We start from the raw sequence: 24,229 nt of genomic DNA, 5'->3' as shown, positions 1-24,229 counted from the left end.
TCAGCCCACAGCTCCAGGCTCCAGGCTCCCGTTGGCTCCTCGGGCTGGGCTGGTCGAGGCCGTTCCCTGTGGCTGCTGCTCCTGCTGGGGCTGCAAGGGAAGGTGACACTGCTGGGACAGCACAGGGACATGGCAGGGGGTGCTGGGACACAGCCTGGGGCTGGCAGTGTCACTCCCACACGAATTGGGAACTCCACAAGGTGGGAGCACCAACAGACCGGGAGGGTTTTTGCTCTGGGCTCTTGTTTGAAACCAACAGTTACAGAAAAACTGGGGGTCTTCAGTCAGAGCCTGGGGTGTGACACCCCCTCCCCACCCCAAAACTTGGCCTTCACCCCATGACAGGACAGTGGGTGACATCACCTGTCACTGTGGGGACACCCCAAAAAAGCCCCAAGCTCCAAAGAGAATGAGAGGAACAAATTTCCGTTATCCCAGTGAAAATTAATCCACCCCAAAGAAGCCGCCGGCTCCAGAAAGGATGAGAGGAACAAATTTCAGTCAATAAATTTCAGTTATCCCAGTGAAAAGTAACTCCAAGGAAGAAAGGAGAACCCCAAAACTTGGCCATCACCCCAGGAACCATGACAGGACAGTGGGTGACATCGCCTGTCACTGTTGGGACACCCCAAAGAAACCCCAAGCTCCGGAAAGGATGAGAGGAATAAATTTCAGTTTTCCCAGTGAAAATTAATCCACCCCAAAAAACTCCAGGCTCCAAAGAGGAACAAATTTCAGTTTTCTCAGTGAAAATTAAGACTCCAAGGAAGAAAGGAGAACCCCTAGGCCTCAAAACTTGGCCTTCACCCCATGACAGGACACTGGGTGACATCGCCTGTCACTGTGGGGACACCCCAAAATAGCCCCAGGCTCCAGAAAGGAAAAAAGGAATAAATTTCAGTTTTCCCAGTGAAAATGAATCCATCCCAAAGAAGCCCCAGGTTCCAAAAAGGAACAAATTTGAGTTATCCCTGTGAAAATTAAGACTCCAAGGAAGAAAGGAGAACCCCTGGGATGTGGCCCCAAAACTTGGCCTTCACACCATGACAGGACACTGGGTGACATCACCTGTCACTGTGGGGACACCCCAAAATAGCCCCAGGCTTCAGAAAGGAAAAGAGGAATAAATTTCAATCAATAAATTTCAGTTATCTCAGTGAAAAGTAACTCCAAGGAAGAAAGGAGAACCCCAAAACTTGGCCATCACCCCAGGAACCATGACAGGACACTGGGTGACATTGCCTGTCCCTGTGGGGACACCCCAAGCTCCGGAAAGGATGAGAGGAATAAATTTCAGTTTTCCCAGTGAAAATTAAGACTCCAAGGAAGAAAGGAGAACCCCTGGGCTGGGAAACAACTCCCCTAAAAACCCTCAACTGGGGTTAAGAGGTTCATAGAGCATCCCAGACATCTCCATTGTCCCAGACATGCCCAGGACAAGGGTGGCACCCACAGCCTGGCATTCCTAATGCCACCCAGACCATGGGCACACCCAGCTGCTGTGTAGGAGGAAGAGGAGGGAAGAAAAAAAACCCCATAAAATATATTAAATCAAGGATCCCCAGCTCAGGGATGACCCCCAAATATGGGATTAAGGATTCCCCAGGATGGGATCACCCCCAAATATGGGATCAAGGATTCCCCAATATGAAATCAAGGATTCCCCAGCTCAGGGATGACCCCTAATATGGGATCAAGGATTCCCCAACATGGAATCAAGGATCCCCCAGTATGGGATCACCCCCAAATATGGGATTAAGGATTCTCCAATATGGGAACAAGGACCCCCAATATGGGATCAAGGATCCCCCAGTAGGGGATCAAGGATTCCCCAATATGGGATCACTCCAAAATATGGGATCAAGGATCTCCCAGCTCAGGGATCACCCCCAAATATGGGATTAAGGACTCCCCAATATGGGATCAAGGACCCCCAATACGGGATCAAGGATCCCCCAGTTTGGGGATAACCCCCAAATATAGGATTAAGGATTCCCCAAATATGGGATCAAGGATTCCCAATATGAGATAAAGAACCCCCAATAGGGGATCAAGGATCTCCCAGTATGGGATCACCCCCAAATATGAAATCAAGGATCCCCCAGCTCAGGGATCACCCTCAAATATGGGATTAAGGATTCCTCAATATGGGATCAAGGATCCCTCAGCTCAGGAATGACCCCTAAATATGGGATCAAGGATTCCCCAATATGGGATCATCCCCAAATATGGGATTAAGGATTCCCCAATATGGGAACAAAGACCCCCAATATGGGATCAAGGATCCCCCAGCTTGGGGATAACCCCCAAATATAGGATTAAGGATTCCCCAAATACGGGATTAAGGATTCCCCAATATGGGATCAAGGACTCCCAATATGGGATCAAGGATTCCCCAAATATGGGATCAAGGACGCCCAGCTCAGGGATTTGTGGGAGCTCTTGGGGTTATCAGAGTTCCTGGGTCTTTGGCAACTCTGGGTTTGTGGGAATTGCTGGATTTGTGGGAACTCCTGGGTCTGTGCGAGCTCCTGAGTTTTTGGGACCTCTTGGGTCTTGAAGAGCTTTCAGATTTCTTGGGAAATTTTGGATTTTTGAGAGCCCCTTGTTGTTGTTTTTGGGTTTTTTTCCCCCTGGAGTTCTCCTACTCCCCCAGCCCTGTGCAGGGAGCTGGAAGCTGCTTTTGTTTCTCTTTAACCACCACAGACCTCAAAATAAAGCCAGGAGGAATCCCATAAAACAGCCAGAGAAGCTGCTGTGGGCAGCTGGTGCTCCTGGGAGGGAGGGAAGGGTTGGGCTTGTGGGAGCTCCTGAGTTTTTGGGACCTCTTGGGTCTTGAAGAGCTTTCGGATTTCTTGGGAAATTCTAGATTTGTTTCTCTTTAACCACCAGAGACCTCAAAATAAAGCCAGGAGAAATCCCCTAAAACAGCCAGAGAAGCTGCTGGTGCTCCTGGGAGGGAGGGAATTGCTGGGTTTGTGGGAACTCCTGGATCTGCAGGAGTTCCTGAGTTTTTGGGACCTCTTGGGTCTTGAGGAGCTTTCAGATTTCTTGGGAAATTCTGCATTTTTTCCCTTTTTAACCACCACAGCCCTGTCAGTCCATACCTGGGCAGGCCCCTGGGCTGCAGGGATGAGGGGGGAGCAGGAGCTGCCCCTGTCAGGCTCCTCCAGGGCCAGGATGTCGATGGGAGCCTCGGCCATGTCCCTCAGGGCTGGATCCAGGCTCACAGAAGGGTCAAAGAGCAGAGGGGAAGGTGGGCACTGCATCCCATCACCCACCACGTCCAGGTCCTGCAGGGAAAAGAGAGCTCATCAGGGCTGAGGAGGGTCTGGAGCAGCAGGGAAGGGAGGAGGAAGGCAGGGAGGAGGAGGAGGAGGAGGAGTGAGCACCATGCCAGGGGGGCCCCAGACAGGAACACACCCCAATAACCTCCTCCTCCTTCTCCTTCTCCTTCTCCTTCTCCTTCTCCTCCTGCAATGCCATGATCCCAGCTGGCACTGCTGAGGACAAGCTGTGGCACACACCAGCTGGAGGCCGGAGTGATGTGTTGTCCCCAAAGTGTCCCTCCAGCACCTGGAATGGCTTTGGCAGGGTCCAATCACACCTTTCTGGGGACCCCCAGAGCCATCCCTGCTCTCCAGGATGTCACACACATTCCTGGGGACCCCCAGAGCAATCCCCCATGTCCAGCATGTCACACACATTCCTGGGGACACCTGGAACATGTCCACCCTCTCCTAGGATGTCACACACACATTCCAGAGGATCCCCACACCAGTCCCTGCTCTCCAGGATGTCACACACACTCCTGGGGACATCCAGGAGGAAATTCAGGAGGAGCTGGGATTCAGGAGAAGCTGGGATTTGAGAGAGGCCGGGATTTGAGAGAGGCTGAAATTCAGGAGGAGCTGGGATTCAGGAGCTGGGATTTGGCAGAAGCTGGGATTCAGGAGAGGCTGGGATTCAGGAGGAGCTGGGATTCAGAAGAGGCTGGGAGTTGGGACAGGCTGGGATTCAGCAAAGACTGGGATTTGGGAGAAGCTGGGATTTGGAAAGGCTGGGATTTGGGACAGACTGGGATTCAGGAGGAGCTGGGATTCATCAGAGCCTGGGATTTGGGAGGAACTGGGATTCAGCATAGACTGGGATTCAGCAGAAGCTGGGATTTGTGAGAGGCTGGGATTCAGGAGAAGCTGGGATTCAGCAGAATCTGGGATTTGTTCTGGCTCCAGAGGGGCTTTGACACCAGGGTGACATTCCTGGTGACATTCCCGTGCCTCAGGAGTGGCACCTCCCCAGCCTGCTGAGACACAACACAGACACCCCCAGCAGCTCCCATGGATCTGCAGTGCTTCAGAGAGAGCTCAGAACCCTCCCAAGGGACAGCATGAGGGAAACCAGCCCTGCTTTTCCTTTCTAACCCAAAAATTTCACCTCCTGTTTGCACAGAAAGGGGCTGGGGACTGATCTGAGCCCTCCTCAAGCCTGACCCTGCTTGTTCTCCTGGCTCCTGGGGCTGGAACCTCTCCTCCATCACCAGAGATCCAAGGTTTGCCTCCAACAGCAGAGCTCAGCAGCCTCAGGAGCCCCCAAAAACTGAGGGGACCCTCACAGGAGCAGCTCCCCTGGATCCTGTGCTCTGCTTTGGCCTCAATGCACTCCTGAGGCTCTGAGCTCTGCTGCTTTAAATGCACCATGATGCCACAATAATCTGGGGATTAAAATCTTCCTGTTTTCCTCGTGCCAGAGAAAATGGGGGTGGGGGATAAAAAATCCTCTTTTTAAGGCATTTAAATGAGCACAGCCATTCCAAAGGAGCAGCCACCAAGCCTGGAATAGCTCCTAGACCTTCCACATTCCTGCATTTTCAGACTAAAAGATGGATTTAGAATGTAAAGATCATGCATGGACAGGGACATGGAAACCTTCCACTATCCCAGGTGGCTCCAAGCCTTGTCCAACCTCATCCTGGACACTTTCAGGGATCCAGAGGCAGCCACAGCTGCTCTGGGAAATCCATTCCAGAGCCTCCCTAGGGAGAAACAAATCTGGGGAGATCTTCACAGGGAGAAATTTGTTCAAAATATCCCATCTAACCCTGCCTCTGGCAGTGGGAAACCATTCCCCTTTATCCTGGCACCCCATCCTTTGTCCCAAAGGGGCTCTGAGGTGTCCCTGGATCCCTCTCCTCTCCAGCCTGGACATCCCCAGCCTGATCCCAGAGCTGTTCCAGCCTCACTCCAGCAGCTCCTCCTGTGCTCAGAACCCAGATCTGGATGTAGCATCCCAGGTGGGATCTCAGGTGGAAGAGGAGGAAAGGGTTGGAAGAAGTGAATTGGGATTGAAAAACAGGAAGGGATGGGAAGAAACAGATGGGGATCAGAAAAGGAGGAAGAGAAATGGAAGAGGAGGAAGGGATGGGAAGAAAACATTGGAAGTGAATGGGGGTTGAAAAAGAGGAAGGGATGGAAAAAAAAGGAGAAAGAGAAATGGAAGAGGAGGAAAAGGTTGGAAGAAGTGAATGGGGGTTCAAAAAGAGGAAGGGCTTGGAAGAAAAGGATGGGGATCAGAAAAGGAGAAAGAGAAATGGAAGAAGAAAGGGTTGGGAAGAAAAAGTTGGAAGAAGTGAATGGGGGTTGAAAAACAGGAAGAAGAGGAGGGGGATCAGAAAAGGAGAAAGAGGAATGGAAGAGGAGGAAAGGGTTGGGAAGAAAAGGTTGGAAGAAGTGAATGGGGGTTGAAAAAGAGGAAGGGGTGGGAAGAAAAGGAGAAAGAGAAATGGAAGAGGACGAAGGGATGGGAAGAAAAGGACAGGGATCAGAAAAGGAGGAAGATAAATGGAAGAGGAGGAAGGGATGGGAAGAAAAGGTTGCAAGAAGCTCCTCCCCCACCCCAGGAGGGACCAGGAGAGCCCTCCCAGCTGTGCCACTTACATCACTGAACTCCAGGGGCAGGCTCTCGGTGGGCTGCAGCTCAGCTGCACTCAGGTACAGCTCTGAGGGCGCTGCCCCCAGCTCCTGGGGCACTGCCAGCCCCTGCTCGGGCACGTACATCTGGGGGGGCAGCCGCAGGTGCAGGGGGCAGCAGGGCTCCTCCGACAGGCTCACGGGCACGGGCTTGTTGCAGGGAACCTCCTCAGAGCCCTGGCAAGGCTTGAAAAGGCTCTGGTTGGTGTCCTGGCAGATATCTGGGGAGAGGAGGTCAAGGAAGGCAGCACAGGTACAGCAGAGTGATCCCACATTGGGGTGGTCCAATATTGGGGAATCCCTAATCCCATATTGGGGTGGTCCAACACTGGGGAATCCCTAATCCCATATTGGGGTGGTCCAATACTGGGGAATCCCTAATCTCATATTGGGGTGATCCAATACTGGGGAATCCCTAATCTCATATTGGGGTGATCCAATACTGGGGAATCCCTAATCCCATATTGGGGTGGTCCAATACTGGGGAATCCCTAATCTCATATTGGGGTGATCCAATACTGGGGAATCCCTAATCTCATATTGGGGTGGTCCAATATTGGGGAATCCCTAATCTCATATTGGGGTGGTCCAATATTGGGGAATCCCTAATCCCATATTGGGGTGGTCCAATATTGGGGAATCCCTAATCCCATATTGGGGTGGTCCAATATTGGGGAATCCCTAATCTCATATTGGGGTGGTCCCATATTGGGGAATCCCTAATCCCCTATTGGGGTGGTCCCATATTGGAGAATCCATAATCCCATATTTAGGGGTCATCTCTGAGCTGGGGGATCCTTCATCCTATACTGGGGGTCATCCCTGAGCTGGGGGATCCTTGATCCCATGTTTGGGGTCATCCCATATTGGGAAATCCTTGATCCCATATTGGGGGTGATCCCCAAGCTGGGAGATCCTTGATCCCATACTGAGAAATCCTTAATCCCATATTTGGGGGTGATCCCTGAGTTGAGGAATCCTTGATCCCATATTGGGGAATCCTGATCCCTTATTGGCGTTGATCCCATATTGGGGAATCCTTGGTCCCACACTGGGGCTCATCCCTGAGCTGGAGAATCCTTGATCCCATATTTGGGGTCATCCCATACTGGGGGTCATCCCTGAGCTGGGGAATTCTTTGATCCCATATTGGAGCTCATCCCTGAGCTGGGGGATCCTTGATTCCATATTGGGCAATCCTTAATCCTATATTAGGGGTCATCCCATACTGGGGGAATCCTTGATCCCATACTGGAGGTAATCCCATAATCAGGGATCCTTGATCCCATATTTGGGGTCATCTCTGAGCTGGGGAATCTCTGATCCCATACTGAGGGTGATTCCATAATTGGGAACCCTTGATCCTGTATTTGGGGGTCATCCCATATTGGGGAATCCTTGATCCCATATTGGGGCTCATCTTTGAGATGAGGAAGTTTTGATCCCATACTGGAGGATCCAGAGGGATAAATGCTGAGAAATGCTCCCAATTCCCCCACAAATGGTGCTAAACCCACCCCAATTTCTCTCAGATCAAGAATCCACAGGTTAGATCTGCACCCCAATGCTCAGGGATGTGGTGACATCATTTCCATGATGGAAAACTGGGACAACAGCCATAATCCCCCTCTGTGGGGGCTGGATCCCATAAACCACTTAGAGATTCTCAGCTGGATGGCACAAAGGCTGAGGATTAACTTTTGTTTGCAGACATCCCTGGGAAATGACCCCATATTGCAGAGTCCTTGATCCCATATTTGGGGTCATCCCCGAGCTGGGGAATTTTTGATCCCATACTGGAGGATCCAGAAGGATAAATGCTGAGAAATGCTCCCAATTCCCCCACAAATGTTGCTAAACCCACTCCAATTTCACCCAGATCAAGAATCCAGAGCTGCACCCCAATGCCCAGAGATGTGGGTGACACCATTTCCATGATGGAAAACTGGGACAACAGCCATAATCCCCCCTCTGTGGGGGCTGGGAGATGTGGCTGGATCCCATAAACCACTCAGAGATTCTCAGCTGGATGGCACAAAGGCTGAGGATTAACTTTTGTTTGCAGACATCCCTGGGAAATGAGCAGCTCCAGCCCCACGGGCAGGGAGATCCCAGCACACACAATGCCTCTCCCACAGCCAGCATTTTGGTTCAGTTATTTCTATTTTCTCGCTGCATTTTCCTTCCCAGTGGAAAAGCTGTTCCTGCCAGAGGTGTAAATGGGATTTCCTGCCTTTAATCCCAAACAGAAACTCCTCTTCAATTGCATCACACTTGCAGAGTGATCCAGAGGCAAAGGAGCTACAGATCAAAGCCATCACCTCCCAACCCTTTCCTCCTCTTCCCACACCCATCCTCTTCTTCCTCTTCCAAGCCCTATTCTGATCCCATCCTCCTCTTCTGACTCCACTCCTCCTTTTCCTCCTCTTTTAATCTTTCTCTTCTTCCCACTCCTTCCTCTTTTTGAACCCCCATTCACTTCTTCCAATCTCTTCTTCCCATCCCTTCCTCTTTTTCCACCCTTTTCTCATCTTCTGATCCCCAACCTTTTCTTCCCAACCCTTTTCTCCCCTTCCGTTCATCTTCCTCCTTTTCTGATCCCCATCCTTTTCTTTCCGCCCCTTCCTTTTTTAAAACCCCCATTCACTTCTTCCAACCTTTTCTTCCAACCCCTTCCTCTTTTTTAATCCCAATTCACTTGTTCCAGCCTTTCCTCCTCTTCCATTTCTCTTCCTCCTTTTCTGATCTCCATCCTTTTCTTTTCACCCATTCCTCTTTTTCAACCCAAATTGACTTCTTCCAACATCTTCCCATCCTTTCCTCCTCTTCCATTTCTCTTCCTCCTTTTCTGATCCCCATCCCTTTCTTTTCATCCCTTCCTCTTTTTCAACCCCCATTCACTTCTTCCAACCTTTTCTTCCCTTTCCTGTTCTTGCATCCTTTTCTCCTTTTCTGATCCCCACCCTTCTCTTTTCACTTTTTTTTCAACCCCCATTCACTTCTTCCAACCCCTTCCTCTTTTTTAATCCCAATTCACTTCTTCCAACCTTTTCTTCCAACCCTTTCCTCCTCTTCCATTTCTCTTCCTCCTTTTCTGATCCTCATCCTTTTCTTCCCACCCCTTCCTCTTTTTCAACCCCCTTCACTTCTTCCAACCATTTCTTCCCATCCTTTCTTCTTTTTCCATCCTTTTCTCCTCTTCTGATTCCCACTTTTTTCTTCCAATCCCTTCCTCTTTCTTTTCAATCCCCATTCACTCCTTCCAACCTTTTCTTCCCATCCCTTCCTCTTTCTCCACTCCTTCCTCCTTTTCTTCCCATCCTTTCCTCTTCTTTCATTTCTTTCTCCTTTTCTGATCCCCATCCTTTTTTCATCCCTTCCTCTTTTTCAGCCCCAATTCACTTCTTCCAATCTTTTCTCCCCATCCCTTCCTCTTTTTCCATCCTTTTCTCCTCTTCTGATCCCCATCCTTTTCTTCCCAACCCTTTCCTCCTCTTCCATTTCTCTTTCTCCTCTTCTGATCCCCATCCTTTTCTTCCAATCCCTTCCTCTTTTTTTTTTCAATCCCCATTCACTTCTTCCAACCTTTTCTTCCCATCCTTTCCTATTCTTTCATTTCTTTTTCTCATTTTCTGATCCCCACCCTTATCTTCCAACCTTTTCCTTCTCTTCCATCCCTTTCTCCCCTTCTGATCCTCATCCTTTTATTCCAACCCCTTCCTCCTCCTCCTCCCACATCTTTCTCCTCTTCCATCCCCTTCCAACCAGGATCATCCCAACTGCAATTTCCTCACACACACACCAGTGTGGGAGGAGGGGAAAAAAATCCCCCAAACTCACAAAAAATGGGGAAAAGACACCAAATTTAAGGCAGTTTCTTAAAGCTGGCTGGGTTTGAGATTCACCCCTCCCTCCTCTCCTCCCTACTCCAAGGATTTCTCAGGAATTCATTTCCTGGCAGGCTGTGGGGAGCCAGAATTTGGGCTGGCAGCAAAATCAGAGCCCAGCCCAAGAGAAAAGGACCTGGGACACCCAAGGGAAGCTGTGGTGAGGGAAGAGGGAGTGGGAAAATCAGATTTTCAGCTCCAGCACTGGCTTTACTGGTAGCCAAAAGCACAGATTGCCAAGAGGACAAAAATCCCAAGCTCCATCTGGAACCTCCCAGCTTTCCCCCATCCCTTTAGTGCCCTGTCACAAACAATCCAGCTCCTGGAAGCAAGCAGAGCTCCAGAAAAGCCACAGATGTTATCAGATGTTATCAGCTGCCTCAGGAAAAGCTTGTTTGTGTCACCGAGAGTCAGACCCAGCTCTTCCCTCCCTCCCTCCCAGGAGCACCAGCTGCCCACAGCAGCTTCTCTGGCTGTTTTATGGGATTCCTCCTGGCTTTATTTTGAGGTCTGTGGTGGTTAAAGAGAAACAAAAGCAGCTTCCAGCTCCCTGCACAGGGCTGGGGGAGTAGGAGAACTCCAGGGAGAAAAAAAGCAAACAAAACAAGGGGCTCTCAAAAATCCAGAATTTCCAAAGAAATCTGAAAGCTCTTCAAGACCCAAGAGGTCCCAAAAACTCAGGAGCTCCCACAAGCCCAACCCTTCCCTCCCTCCCAGGAGCACCAGCTGCCCACAGCAGCTTCTCTGGCTGTTTTATGGGATTCCTCCTGGCTTTATTTTGAGGTCTGTGGTGATTAAAGAGAAACAAAAGCAGCTTCCAGCTCCCTGCACAGGGCTGGGGGAGTAGGAGAACTCCAGGGGGAAAAAAAGCAAACAAAACAAGGGGCTCTCAAAAATCCAGAATTTCCCAAGAAATCTGAAAGCTCCTCAAGACCCAATAGGTCCCAAAAACTCAGGAGCTCGCACAGACCCAGGAGTTCCCACAAATCCAGCAATTCCCACAAACCCAGAGTTGCCAAAGACCCAGGAACTCTGATAACCCCAAGAGCTCCCACAAATCCCTGACCTGGGGAATCCTTGGTCCCATATTTGGGGGTGATCCCATACTGGGGAATCCTTGACCCCATATTTGGGGGTCCTTGATCCTATATTAGGGGTCATCCCTCAGCTGGGGGATCCTTGATCCTATATTGGGGCTCTGCTCCCAAGGAATAAGGGACAGGACAAGAGGGAAGAGCCTCAATCTTTGTCGGGGAGGTTCAGGAATTTCTGAATTCATCGGGAGGAATTTCTCAATTCATCAGGAATTTCTGAATTCAGAGATTTCTGAGCTCATCAGGGATTTCTGAGCTCATCAGGGATTTCTGAATCCATCAGGAATTTCTGAATTCATCAGGGATTTCTGAATTCATCAGGAATTTCTGAATTCATCAGGAAGAATTTCTGAATTCATCAGGAATTTCTGAACTCACCAGGAATTTCTGAGCTCACCAGGGATTTCTGAATCATCAGGGATTTCTGAGCTCATCAGGGGAATTTCTGAATTCATCAGGAGGAATTTCTGAGCTCATTAGGGATTTCTGAGCTCATTAGGGATTTGTGAATTCATCAGGAGGAATTTTTCCATACAAAACAAGCTCAGACATTGTTTCTCCCACACGAACTGGCTGATCCATGGCAGGGAAGCACCAACAGACTGGGAGAGAGAATTTTGAATTTATCACGGATTTCTGAATTCATCAGAAGGAGTTTCTGAATTCATCAGGAGGAATTTCTGAATTCATCAGGAGGAATTTCTGAGCTCATTAGGGATTTCTGAATTCATCAGGAGGAATTTTTCCATACAAAACAAGCTCAGACATTGTTTCTCCCACACGAACTGGCTGATCCATGGCAGGGAAGCACCAACAGACTGGGAGAGAGAATTTTGAATTTATCACGGATTTCTGAATTCATCAGAAGGAGTTTCTGAATTCATCAGGAGGAATTTCTGAATTCATCAGGAGGAATTTCTGAGTTCATCAGGGATTTCTGAATTCAGGGATTTCTGAATTCATCAGGGATTTCTGAGCTCATTAGGGATTTCTGAATTCACCAGGGATTTCTGAATTCATCAGGGATTTCTGAGCTCATCAGGAGGAATTTCTTCCATGGAAAATAAGGTCAGACATTGTTTCTCCCACACGAACTGGCTGATCCATGGCAGGGGAGCACCAACAGACTGGGAGACATTTCCTCTGGGCTCCTGCTTGAAACCAACGGCTACAGCAAACCGAGGGCCTTGATTCAGGGCCAGGGAGGGAGAAAAGAGACACAACCAGGGGGAAAACTGCTGGAAAACACTCAGGGAGAGGCTGGGATCAAAGGATACGTGTGAGGCAGTGCCTGGTCAGTGGCAGGGAGGGGTTGGAGCATCTGACATCGTCCACAAAGGCCAAGCAGCGCTGGCTGGAGCGGGTGGTGTGAGCCTGGAATCGTGCAATGGTTTGGGTTGGGAGAGATTCTAAAGCTCCTTTTCCCACAGCAAGGATATTTTGCACTGTGCCACGCTGTTTTAAGTCATATCCAAGCTGGTCTTGAGCATCTGAGGGATGGGGCAGCCAGAGCTGGTCTGAGAAATCCATTGCAGGGCCTCCCCACCCTCACAGGGAGGGATTTGTTCCCAATGTCCCATCTAAACCTCTCATGTCTTAGTTTAAAACCATTTCCTCTTGTCCTGTCACTGGATGTCTATTTAAAACTCCCACTCCTTTTTTTTAAAGCCTCTTTTAGGCACTGGAATGGACTCACTCAGAGCCAGGAGCTCCCAAAAACCTGAGAGCCTTGACAAACAAACCCACGAGCTTCCACAAGCTGTGAGCTCCTAAAAATCCTCAAACCTCCCAATACCCTGAGCCCTCTTTTCTCCAGGATGAGCTCCCTCATCTCCTCAGGAGTTTTGCAGACCTTTCTTGGCCTCCAGTCTCTTTCCCTTCTCTGGATTTGACCCTCCATGTCTGTCTTGCTGTGAGGAGCCCAAAGCTGAGCCCAGCGTTCAAGGTGTGGACACCAAGAGCTCCCACACACCTGAGGGTTCTTGCACACACAGGAGCTACCACAGATCCAGAAGCTCCCACAAACCTCAACAACCCCAGGAGCTTGTCCAAACCCAGCAGGGTGGCAACCAGAGCTGTCCTTGCAGGAAGGACAGGAGCTCCCACAGATCCAGAAGCTCTTACAAATCCAAGAGCTCCCTCAACAACCCCAGGAGCTCCCACAACAACCCCAGGAGCTTCTCCAAACCCAGGAGCTCCCACAACAACCCCAGGAACTCCCACAACAACTCCAGGAGCTCCTACAAATCCAGAAGCTCCCGCAACGACCCCAGGAGGTTTTCCAAACCCAGGAGCTCCTACAAACCCAGGAGCTCCCTCAACAACCCCAAAAGCTTCTCCAAACCCAAGAGCTTCCTCAACAACCCCAGGAGCTCCCTCAGCAACCCCAAGAGCTCCCATAAACCCAGGAGCTCCCACAACAACCCCAAAAGCTTCTCCAAACCCAGGTGCTCCTACAAACCCAAGAACTCCCACAACAACCCCAAGAGCTCCCACAACAACCCCAGGAGCTTCTCCAAACACAGGACCTCCCTTAACAACCCCAGGTGCTTCTCCAAACCCAACAGCTCCCACAACAACCCCAGGAGCTCCCACAACAACCCCAGGAGCTTTTCCAAACCCAGGAGCTCCTACAACATCCCCAGGAGCTCCTACAAACCCAGGATGGTGGCAGCTAGAGCTGTCCTTGCAGGAAGGATAGGAGGTCCCACAGATCCAGAAGGTCCTACAAACCCAGGAGTTCCTAAAACATCCCCAGGAGCTCCTGCAACATCCTCAGGAGCTTCTCCAAACCCAAGAGCTCCCACAACATCCCCAGGAGCTTCTCCAAACCCAGGACCTCCCTTAACAACCCCAGGTGCTTCTCCAAACCTGAGAGCTCCTGTAATAACCCCAGGACCTCCCTTAACCACCCCAGGTGCTTCTCCAAACCCAAGAGCTCCTACAACATCCCCAGCAGCTCCCTCTACAACCCCAGGAGCTTTTCCAAACCCAGGAGCTCCCACAACAACCCCAGGAGCTCCTACAACAATCCCAGGTGCTTCTCCAAACCCAACAGATCCTACAACAACCCCAGGAGCTCCTACAACAACCCCAAAAGCTTCTCCAAACCCAAGAGCTCCCGCAACAACCCCAGGAGCTCCCACAACAACCCCAGGAGCTCCCACAACATCCCCAGGAGCTTCTCCAAACCTGAGAGCTCCCACAACAACCCCAAAAGCTTCTCCAACCCCAGAACCTCTCTTAACAACCCCAGGAGCTTCTCCAAACCCAGCAGGGCGGCACCCTCGCAGGAAGGACGTTACATGGGGCAATCTGCCAGGGCCTGGGGTCACTCCCAGAGTGACAGGAGAGGACAGAGCCCCCTCCAGGGTGTCCCCACGGACCTGCTGGGCCACGCCATCGGTGGCCAGGATGCGGCGCTCGCGGAGCTGCCGGTGCAGCAGAGCCTCCACCCCGTAGCGCTGCCGGTAACGCCGCAGGCACTTGAGCCTCTTCAGGTTCTCCCTCTCCTTGGCCATCAGCCCCTCTGGCCCTGTCAGGAGGCTGCTGCCTGCAGGAATAAAGGAAGAGTCAGGAATCTGGCCTGGATTTTTGGGGTTTGAGGGCTCCATCCCTCACCCATCAGCTTTGGGTGACGCCTGGCGGTGCAGGTTCCATCCCAAAATTTATCCTGACCTCTCCTGAACACCAGGAACCCACAGGGTATTTTTAAAACCTCCTTTAAAAATAATTCGAGCCACTCCTGTGCATTGTGATTTCAGCAGAAGAAAAACTTGTCAAATTCCAGGTCACTCCTGGGTGAGTTCTGGAAGCTTCCTGCCAGCATTCCTGGTGTAATTACAGGATCTGCTTTTCTCTGCCTGCTTTGCTAAAAAGAGTTCTGCAAAATTGGTATGTACCAAACTCCTGGTTATTTTTACTTGAGCCTGAGCTGAATTATGGCGTTTTCCAGGATGAGCTATTAAAGGATGATGCTGGAAAAAGAGTCCTTTGCTCTGCAATACTTGGGATCAGTTACACAACTGGGTTTTGCCTCTGTTGAACTGGGAATTCCTGCTTTCAAAAGCATGTTCTGCATACAGAGAATGCCAGCAGAGGCAGAGGGAAAGCTGCTAAGGAGGAATAAGCCAGTACAGCAGCACTGGTGTTACTGGAACCAGCTCCTGTCCAAACACCAAGGGCCTTATGGATGAATATTTTTTGTTCGCAAAAGGAAAAAACAGGAAATCCCAGTACAAAATAAGCACTTTTGTCTCAGAATTAACATTATAGCTCATTTCCTGCCAACGCTGCAAGCTCTGAAGAGCAAAGAAATGCACAAGCTTTGGAGCTGCAGTGATAGGGATCTCTGGGCACAGGACCAGCACAGAATCATGGAATCACTCAGGCTGGAAGAGCTCTCCAGGATCAGAGTCCAACCTGTGACTGATCCCCACCTTGCCAACCAGACCAGAGCACTGAGTGCAATGTCCAGCTGTGCACTGAACTCCTTCCTGGGCATTTCCAATGCCTGACCACCTTTTCCATACCGAAATCCTCTTGATGCCCACCCCAAACCTCCCCTGGCACAGTGTGAGGCCATTTCCTTTTGTCGCATTGTTCTGTGGGAGCAGATATATTACAATATATTATAGTACTATAGTATAGCATACGTTACATTATACTATAATATACTATACTATATATATAATATATATACATATACTATTATATTCTATATTATATATAGTATAGAATATCATAGCAAATGTATATTATATATAGTATTCAGTATAAAAATATTACATACATATACCATATAATATACATATACTATGATATTTTATACTATATAGTGTATATATACACTATATATATTATATATAATATATATAGTATATATATACTATTTATACATATATATAGTATATAGTATATATAGTATTTATATATACTATAGATATATTATATATATTATACTATAATATACTATACTATAAACTATATAAGTATTATATGTATTCTATATTATAGTATATATATTATAGATATGTACATATACTAAGCTATTCTATGCTATATATATTCTATATACTACATATACTATAGATATACTATATATATTATACTATACTATATATTATACTATACTATAATTATATATGTATAGGGTTATACTATATATAGTATATACATATACTATGATACTCTATACTATATATAGTATATATATACTATATATATACTATAATTATATTTTACTATACTGTAATTTCCAATGCCTGACCACCTTTTCCATACCGAAATCCTCTTGACGCCCACCCCAAACCTCCCCCGGCACAGTGTGAGGCCATTTCCTTTTGTCGCATTGTTCTGTGGGAGCAGATATATTACAATATATTATAGTACTATAGTATAGCATACGTTACATTATACTATAATATACTATACTATATATATAATATATATACATATACTATTATATTCTATATTATATATAGTATAGAATATCATAGCAAATGTATATTATATATAGTATTCAGTATAAAAATATTACATACATATACCATATAATATACATATACTATGATATTTTATACTATATAGTGTATATATACACTATATATATTATATATAATATATATAGTATATATATACTATTTATACATATATATAGTATATAGTATATATAGTATTTATATATACTATAGATATATTATATATATTATACTATAATATACTATACTATAAACTATATAAGTATTATATGTATTCTATATTATAGTATATATATTATAGATATGTACATATACTAAGCTATTCTATGCTATATATATTCTATATACTACATATACTATAGATATACTATATATATTATACTATACTATATATTATACTATACTATAATTATATATGTATAGGGTTATACTATATATAGTATATACATATACTATGATACTCTATACTATATATAGTATATATATACTATATATATACTATAATTATATTTTACTATACTGTAATTATACTGTAATTATATATGTACAGTGTTATACTATATATAGTATCCTATACATAGTATACACTATATATAGTATATCATATAATATTCTATATTATATATATTCTATATACTATATATATAGTACTATATACACTGTATATATACTATTCTATATATTCTATACTATATTGCATTACTACATATTCTATACTATATTATATATTATATACCAGTATAGAATATATTCTATTCTATACTATATATTCTATACTATATATTCTATACTTCATTACATTACATCTAAACAAAGCAGGAAGGATGAGGAGGACTCCATTAATATCATCGATACCTGACCCCCACCTGGCTGCACTCTCCTGTCAGGGAGTTACAGACTGAGATGATCCCACCTGAGCCTCCTTTTCTCCATGTTCAGCCCCTCCCCAGCTCTCCAGATCCTCCTCCTTGTGCTCCAGCCACTTCCCCATCTCCTCAACAAAACACCGAGTGTGGAACCCCCCCCTTTATCCTGCTCTGAAATCAGCCTCTAGAAAGGCCCAAATCCCCAATTTTCAGCAGATTTCTGTGCCCACCCCCAGGCAGGAGGTCTGGGCTCACCGATGGCCTCGTGCTCTGCCTTCCTGCTGTGCAGGAACCGTCGTTTCTTCTCCTTCAGGAGGTGCTGGAGACGCTTGAACTGGTCAATGTAGAGGGACTGGAGGCGGATCAGCTTCTCCCTCATGATCAGAGCCACCTCCTCGGCTGTGTACACACCAGCATGCCTGGAAAACCCAGGGAAATAGGGTCTGTTTGGGGGTTTCCTGGAGACCGATTCCCCCAAAAGGTGTGGGGGTTCCTCTGGGCTGATCCCTGAAGGGTCTGGGGATCCTAGGGGTTTTTTCTGCAGAAGAGTCTGAGGGTTCTTCATGGAAGAGTCTCCAAAGGGTGTGAGTGTCTTTTGGGGCTGATCCCTGAAGGGTCTAGGGATCTCAGGGGTTTTTTCTGCTGAAGAGTCTGGGGGTTCCTCAGGGATGAACCCCCAAAAGATGTGAGGGTATCTTGGAGACTGATCCCCGAATCCATGGGGATTCCATGGACTTTTTCTGCTGAAAAGTTTGGGGTTTCCTCAGGGATGAGCCCCCAGAGTGTGGGGCTCCCTAAGGGTTGATCCCTGAAGGGTCTGGGGGACCCTCAAGAATGAGCCCCCGAAGAGTGTGAGGGTTCCTCAGGGTTGATCCCTGAAGGATCTGGGGATTTAATGTTTTTTTTCTGCTGAAGAGTCTGAGGGTCCTTCAGGGATGAACACCCAAAGGGTGTGGGGATCCCATGGGTTTTTTCTGCTGAAGGGTCTGAGGGTCCTTCAGGGATGAACACCCAAAGGGTGTGGGGGTCCCTTGGGGTTGATCCCTGAAGGGTCTGGGGATCCCATGGGTTTTTTCTGAAGAGTCTGGGCTCCAGGCTGAGCCCCCCCAAAATATAAATTTAACTACTCCCCCAACCTACTTGAGGGGATCCTCCTGGTCGCTGTCAATGCTGTCAGCTTCACTGTCAGGGTCCCCACGCCACGTCTGCTCCACAGTGACAGGGTCCTGCTCACAGTCACTCCAGCTGTCCTCGTCTGCAAGACACAGCAGCAGAGTGACAGGACACTGTCCCACATCCCAGCATGGCCAGGGACACCCTGGAGCTCAGCCCCATGGAGCTGAGCAGGCTCTGCCTCATGTCAAGAGGGAATTCTCCACCTCAAAACTCTGAGTGAGGGACATGGAGCAGGAAATTACAGAAAACATCACAGTTTGGAACAACCAGAACAAGCAAAACACACTGGGAATGATCCTTCAGCCCTCCCAGGAACCAGGGAATTCCAGTCAGCACTGGGGGCTCTTTGGGATCAGTTATTGGGTTAAATGGGAAAATAATCCCGGTGCCAAAAGGAGATAATTTATTTGGGATCAGTTATTGGATTAAAAGGAAAAATAATCCGGGTGCCAAAAGGGGATCAGTTCTTTGTGGTCAGTTATTGGGTTAAAAGTGAAAATAATCCAGGTGCCAAAAGGGGATCAGTTCTTTGGAGTCAGTTATTGGGTTAAAAGTGAAAATAATCCAGGTGCCAAAAGGGGATCAGTTATTGGGTTAAAAGTGAAAATAATCTAAGTGTCAGTTTTTAATTGGATAGTTTAGTCTTAAAAGACCTTGGAACAAGAGATTGTTGGCTGTTTTGTACCTTGTGGCTGAACTCACAGTAGTGAGACTGTTTTTCTGATAAGAACTAAAAACCACCTGAGTTGGAACATGAATTACTGGTTTAAATTCCTTCAATCCAGACCCAGAAAAACCAACAAGTGGTACCCCCACAGGATCTGTAAAAAAGCTAAAAGCTCAAATCTCAAGGCAAGGGGCTCAGTGCTCACCCAGGATGCGGCTGGCCTCGCTGCGGCTGCTCTCGGCGCTCTGGCTGCCCAGCTCTGCCCGGGCATAGGAGCTCAGCTGGCACAGCAGGGTCTCACCCACGGGCCCGGGGTTGGATTTCTTCACCTGAGCCTGCAGTGCCAGCGCGTTGCGCCGGGCATGCTCCGCGCAGAACGAGGTGCTGTGGGACAAAGCAGTGGAGGATTTTGTGGGGTAGTTTGGGTAGGAAGAAGCTAAAAGCTGATTTGAGCCTCCCCTCCTCCCCAGCCTGACCCTGCTTGCTCTCCCAGCTGCTGCTGCTGGAATCCCTCCTCCATCGCCAAACACTACAGCTGGAATGAGGAGGCCCCGATGAAGGAGGAATGATGGGGAATGATGGAGGAGGACTCCATCGATATCAGAAGGCTAATTAATTACTTTACAGTATACTATATATACTACATATTATAGTATATATATAGTATACTGTAAAGTATACTATATATTATATAGTATATAGTATATTCTATACTTTATAGTATAGGATATACTATATACTATATAATATTATAATATATTACACTATATGCTATATATACTATATATATACATATACTATGTATAATGTATATACACACTATATATAATGTATATACACACATATACTATAATATTCTATACTATATATATATCTATATGCTATATTTACTATATATAGTATACTATACTATAATTACACTATATATTATATATAGGGTTATACTATATATAGCATACTATATATATAGCATATACTTTATATAGTATACTATAATATTCTATACTATGTTGCATTACGTCTAAACAAAGGAGGCATGATGAGGGCTCCATTGATATCAGAAGGCTAATTAATTACTTTATTATACTATATTATAATATTATAGTATATACTATATAATACTATAATATACTGTACTATATATGCTATATATACTAGGCATAATATGTATACATATACTATATATTCTATACTATATATACATGATATATATAATGTATATATTCACATATACTATAATACTCTATACTATATATTCTATATACTATATATAGTACCATATACACTATATATTACACTATACATAGCATACTAGATATAGTACATACAATATATAGTATAATATATTATATTATATAGTATATATATAGAATATACTATAATTTTACTATATATACTATATATATAGGGTTATACTATATATATAGTATATATTAATATTCTACACTATAATATTTTATAATATATTACATCACATCTAAACTGAATCTGCCAAGATCTCAACATTCTGAAACTCGTGACTGTCACCACACAAACACACGGCCCTCATAGGCCAAGGAAACAAAATACCATCACTTTGAGTAAACAATCTCCCTATTGCATTCATATTTGCACAAACACAGGCACAGCAAACGATAAGAATTGTGTTTCCTTCCTCTGAGGTTCAGAGAATGTCAATCCCAGAAATATTCTTGGGAAGAATTGTGCCTTGCTTTTCTCTGTGGAGAGAAATGTGGCCACAAAATGCCAAATCACAGCGCAGGTTTGCCTCCAAGAGCAGAGCTCAGCAGCCTCAGCAGCCCCCAAAGGACAAATCCCCAAATGGTGTGGAGATTCCATGGGTATTTTCTGCTGAAAAGTTTGGGGTTTCCTCAGGGATAAGTCCCCTGAGGAGGGGACATCACTGAGGGGACAACACTGAGGGGACCCTCACAGGAGCAGCTCCCCTGGATCCTGCTGCTCTGCTTTTGCCTCAATGCACTCCTGAGGCTCTGAGCTCTGCTGCTTTAAATGCACCATGATGCCACAATAATCTGGGGATTAAAATCTTCTTCGTGCTTTCCTCATACCAGAAAAAATGGGGGTGGGGGAAAAATCCTCTTTTTAAGGCATTTAAATGAGCACAGCCATTCCAACAGAGCAGCCACCAAGCCTGGAATAGCTCCCAAACCTTTCCCATTTCTGCATTTTCAGACTCCCAGGATGCTTTAGAATGTAAAGATCATCCATGGACAGGGACATGGACACCTTCCACCATCCCAGGTGGCTCCAAGCCCTGTCCAACCTGGCCTTGGACACTTTCAGGGATCCAGGGGCAGCCCCAGCTTCTCTGGGAAATCCATTCCAGGGCCTCCCCACCCTCACAGGGAGAAATTTGTTCCAAATATCCCACCTAGCCCTGCCCTCTGGCAGTGGGAAGCCATTCCCTCTTGTCCTGGCACTCCATCCCTTGAAAATAATCTCTCCATCTTTCCTGCAGCTCTTTAGTCATCTCTGAGCTTCTCTTCTCCAGAACAATTTAAATTCTCTCAGCCTTTCCTTCTAAGTGAGTTGCTCCACGCTCGTCTCTGAACTCATTCCAACTGCTCCATGTTTTCCCCTGAGCTGGGGGTTCAGGAAAAGCTTCCTGAGCTCTGGAGGCAGCTCTGGATGCAGGGTTTCACCTGAGCAGGGCAGAAGTGCAAGGAACAAGCCCTGGCACCTGGAATCTCTCACAGGGAGCTGCAGATCCAGTCTGGGAATGCTGAGATCCCACCCACCACTGTGGGAACATCACTTCTGCCACCAGCAGCAGGGAGTAAAACCAGCTTTTTGTTAAAACCAGTGAGGTGAGGGAGTTTTTGAGCTCCTCTGCTTCCAAATGTTCTCACATTTTATGGCACAGAGATCAGGGTGGAGACATCCACTGCCCACATTTCCAGTAAATCCCTGAAGCAATGCTCCTGTCAGGAATTTGTGCTCTATCATCCATAATTGTTCCACCCCTTAAACATTTTAAAGGCCACAAGGGAAGCAGCAGCACAACCAAAGCTCCAGAGGGATCTGAGTGGCTGCTCTGGGGATTATCTGGGGATGTGCTGGGATGAGGGAGGGACTGCACACACAGAGCCAGTGCAAGGCCTGGAGCACTGCAGCCACCTTCTGCTGGCTCAGGGCACAGCCCACAGTGTCCAGATAACTCCATGGAGTCTTTCTCCAGCTTTTTAATTTTGGAAAAAGAGAGATGCTTCTCAGAGGTAATCCAAATGCAGCAGGTGAAAGAGAAGAATCTCTGGAATATCCGGAAAGGGACACACAAGGATCACCAAGTCCAACTCCTGGGACATCCCAAAATGCCACCACGTTCCTGGGTGCATTATCCAAACACTCCTTGGGCTCCGGCAGGGCTGTGAATGTCACCACTGCCCTCAGGAGCTGCTTAAGTGCTCAACTGGGGGAAGATTCCCCAAAATCCAGCCTAAATCTCCCCTGACACAACTCCAGCCATTCCTTCAAAAGGGAAGGCAAAGAAAAAAAACCTCCCCCTGCCTGTTTTAATTCTACAGAGTTTGGGACTGGAAAAGCAGGAGGAAAAGCCACTCACCCATCCTTCTTCTCAGGTTTGGGAGCAGCATTGGGACAACGCTTCCCGTTCTTGGTGGACACGTAGCTGCACTGTTTGAAGGGAGCATTCCTGTCCTCGAGGATGTGCTTGATGCAGAATTCCTGCCCCTCCAGGCGGGGCTGGGAGCAGGGCCGGGGGCTGAAGGAGCAGGCCAGGGGCTCCTGAGGCCGCGGCACCGGGGTCAGGCGGCCCCGGCTGGTCGGTAACACGTGAATGCGGATCCTGTTCATGCTGCAGAGCAAGGGAAGGGAGGGGAATGAAACGCTGATACAATGAAAAGTAGCAGCGGGGAAGAATTTCAATCTAATCTGAGCCCTTCAGCAGAAGATAAGGCTGCTCGTACGGAGGTAACTCCCAAAAATGCTGGAGGGAGCTTTGAGCCCTGCATGAATCTGGGGGGATCCTCTTCTCCCAGTGAACCCCCAATGCATCTCCTGGGTGCTCCCAGTGCCTCTATCCCGATGTGTCCCGGTGATTCGTCCTGCTCTGCCGCCCGTGTCCGTGCACGGCTCCGTACCGGGGCATCCCCGCTGCCCACCCAGCCCCAAGCACGCTCTATCCCGGTCCTTTCTGGGGCTCACCCCGCTCCATTCCCGCCTCCGTACCGGTATCCCCCAGTGCGCATCCCGGTCTGTCCTCGGGTGTGTTTCGGTGCCGATGTGAATCTATCCCCGTGTCTATCACGGTATAATCCAGCCTCTCTCCCGCTGCCCATCCTGATGTATCACCGTCTCTATCCTGATCTATCCCGGTCCATCCCAGCCCCTCTCCCGGTGCCCCTCCTGATCTATCCCGGTCCATCCCAACCCCTCTCCCGGTGCCCCTCCTGATCTATCCCGGTCCATCCCAGCCCCTCTCCCGGTGCCCCTCCTGATCTATCCCGGTCCATCCCAGCCCCTCTCCCGGTGCCCCTCCTGATCTATCCCGGTCCATCCCAGCCCCTCTCCCGGCGCCTGTCCCGGCGCTCTCCCGCCCGCGCACGTGCTCTGCCGCCCCGCTCCCGCGCATGCGCGCTCCTGCCGCCCAGGCGCCGCCATTTTGTCCGCGGGCGGCGGGAGTGAGGGGCACCCCTGAGGGGAGCCCAGGAAGCGCTACCGGAGCGGAGAGCGAGAGGAAACCCGCCCCCGGAACGGTGCAGGACAGATGAGCCCTGGAGGAGAACACAGGGGCCGCGCTGAGGGGCACACCGGGCCCCATTGTGAGCAGGAGGCGCCGCCGCCATCTTACCTCTCTGCCGCCGCGGCCTCCGCGCTGCCGCGCCGTGCGCCCGCCCCGCCTCCTCACTGGCCCGCCCATCCACCAATCAGCGGCGAGCACGGGGGCGTTCTCGCGCGTGATTGGCTCAGCTCGCCGTCACTCATGCTGGGAGAGACCACGCCTTCCTAGGGTCACGTGGGGGCGGCGCGGCGGGAACGCGACACGTGGGGGCGGCGGGAGCGGGGCGGGGGAACCGGGACGGGACCGGAACGGGACCCAGGGGAGAGAG

General features: G+C 48.1%; 1 protein-coding gene and 1 non-coding gene across 2 annotated transcripts; both read right to left on the bottom strand.

Annotated features, from left to right (window-relative positions):
* KANSL2 (KAT8 regulatory NSL complex subunit 2) lies at positions 1-24,014 on the bottom strand. Its single transcript, XM_054294176.1, has 10 exons — positions 23,971-24,014; positions 22,723-22,974; positions 19,345-19,523; positions 18,437-18,551; positions 17,552-17,715; positions 14,337-14,503; positions 12,228-12,324; positions 5,937-6,190; positions 3,108-3,293; positions 1-90 (listed from the first exon to the last, which is right to left on the bottom strand). Exons 2-10 carry the CDS (start codon positions 22,971-22,973, stop codon positions 1-3), a joined length of 1,503 nt encoding a protein of 500 aa, XP_054150151.1. The 5' UTR covers position 22,974; positions 23,971-24,014.
* Positions 12,025-12,152, bottom strand: LOC128949363 (small nucleolar RNA SNORA2/SNORA34 family). Its single transcript, XR_008484201.1, has one exon. It is a non-coding gene; the product is annotated as a small nucleolar RNA SNORA2/SNORA34 family (small nucleolar RNA).
* Positions 24,015-24,229: the final 215 nt, after the last annotated feature.

The sequence above is a fragment of the Melozone crissalis genome, unplaced genomic scaffold (assembly GCF_028551555.1).
Source record: "Melozone crissalis strain CALT ecotype California unplaced genomic scaffold, PUWL_Pcris_2 ptg000222l_1, whole genome shotgun sequence".
NCBI classification, from domain to species: Eukaryota; Metazoa; Chordata; class Aves; order Passeriformes; family Passerellidae; genus Melozone; species Melozone crissalis.
Note: the sequence above shows the minus strand (reverse complement) of the source record. Positions and strands in the feature narration are given on the sequence as shown.

What these genes read in the sequence shown, in the direction of transcription:
- KANSL2 (XM_054294176.1), bottom strand. Translation starts at nt 22,973, where the DNA reads ATGAACAGGATCCGCATTCACGTGTTACCGACCAGCCGGGGCCGCCTG. An exon ending in CCGATGGCGTGGCCCAGCAG is followed by an intron (nt 12,325 to 14,336) that starts GTCCGTGGGGAC and finishes GCACGATTCCAG; the next exon opens with GCTCACACCACCCGCTCCAG. An exon ending in GACCAGGCACTGCCTCACAC is followed by an intron (nt 6,191 to 12,227) that starts GTATCCTTTGAT and finishes TCCTCTCCCCAG; the next exon opens with ATATCTGCCAGGACACCAAC.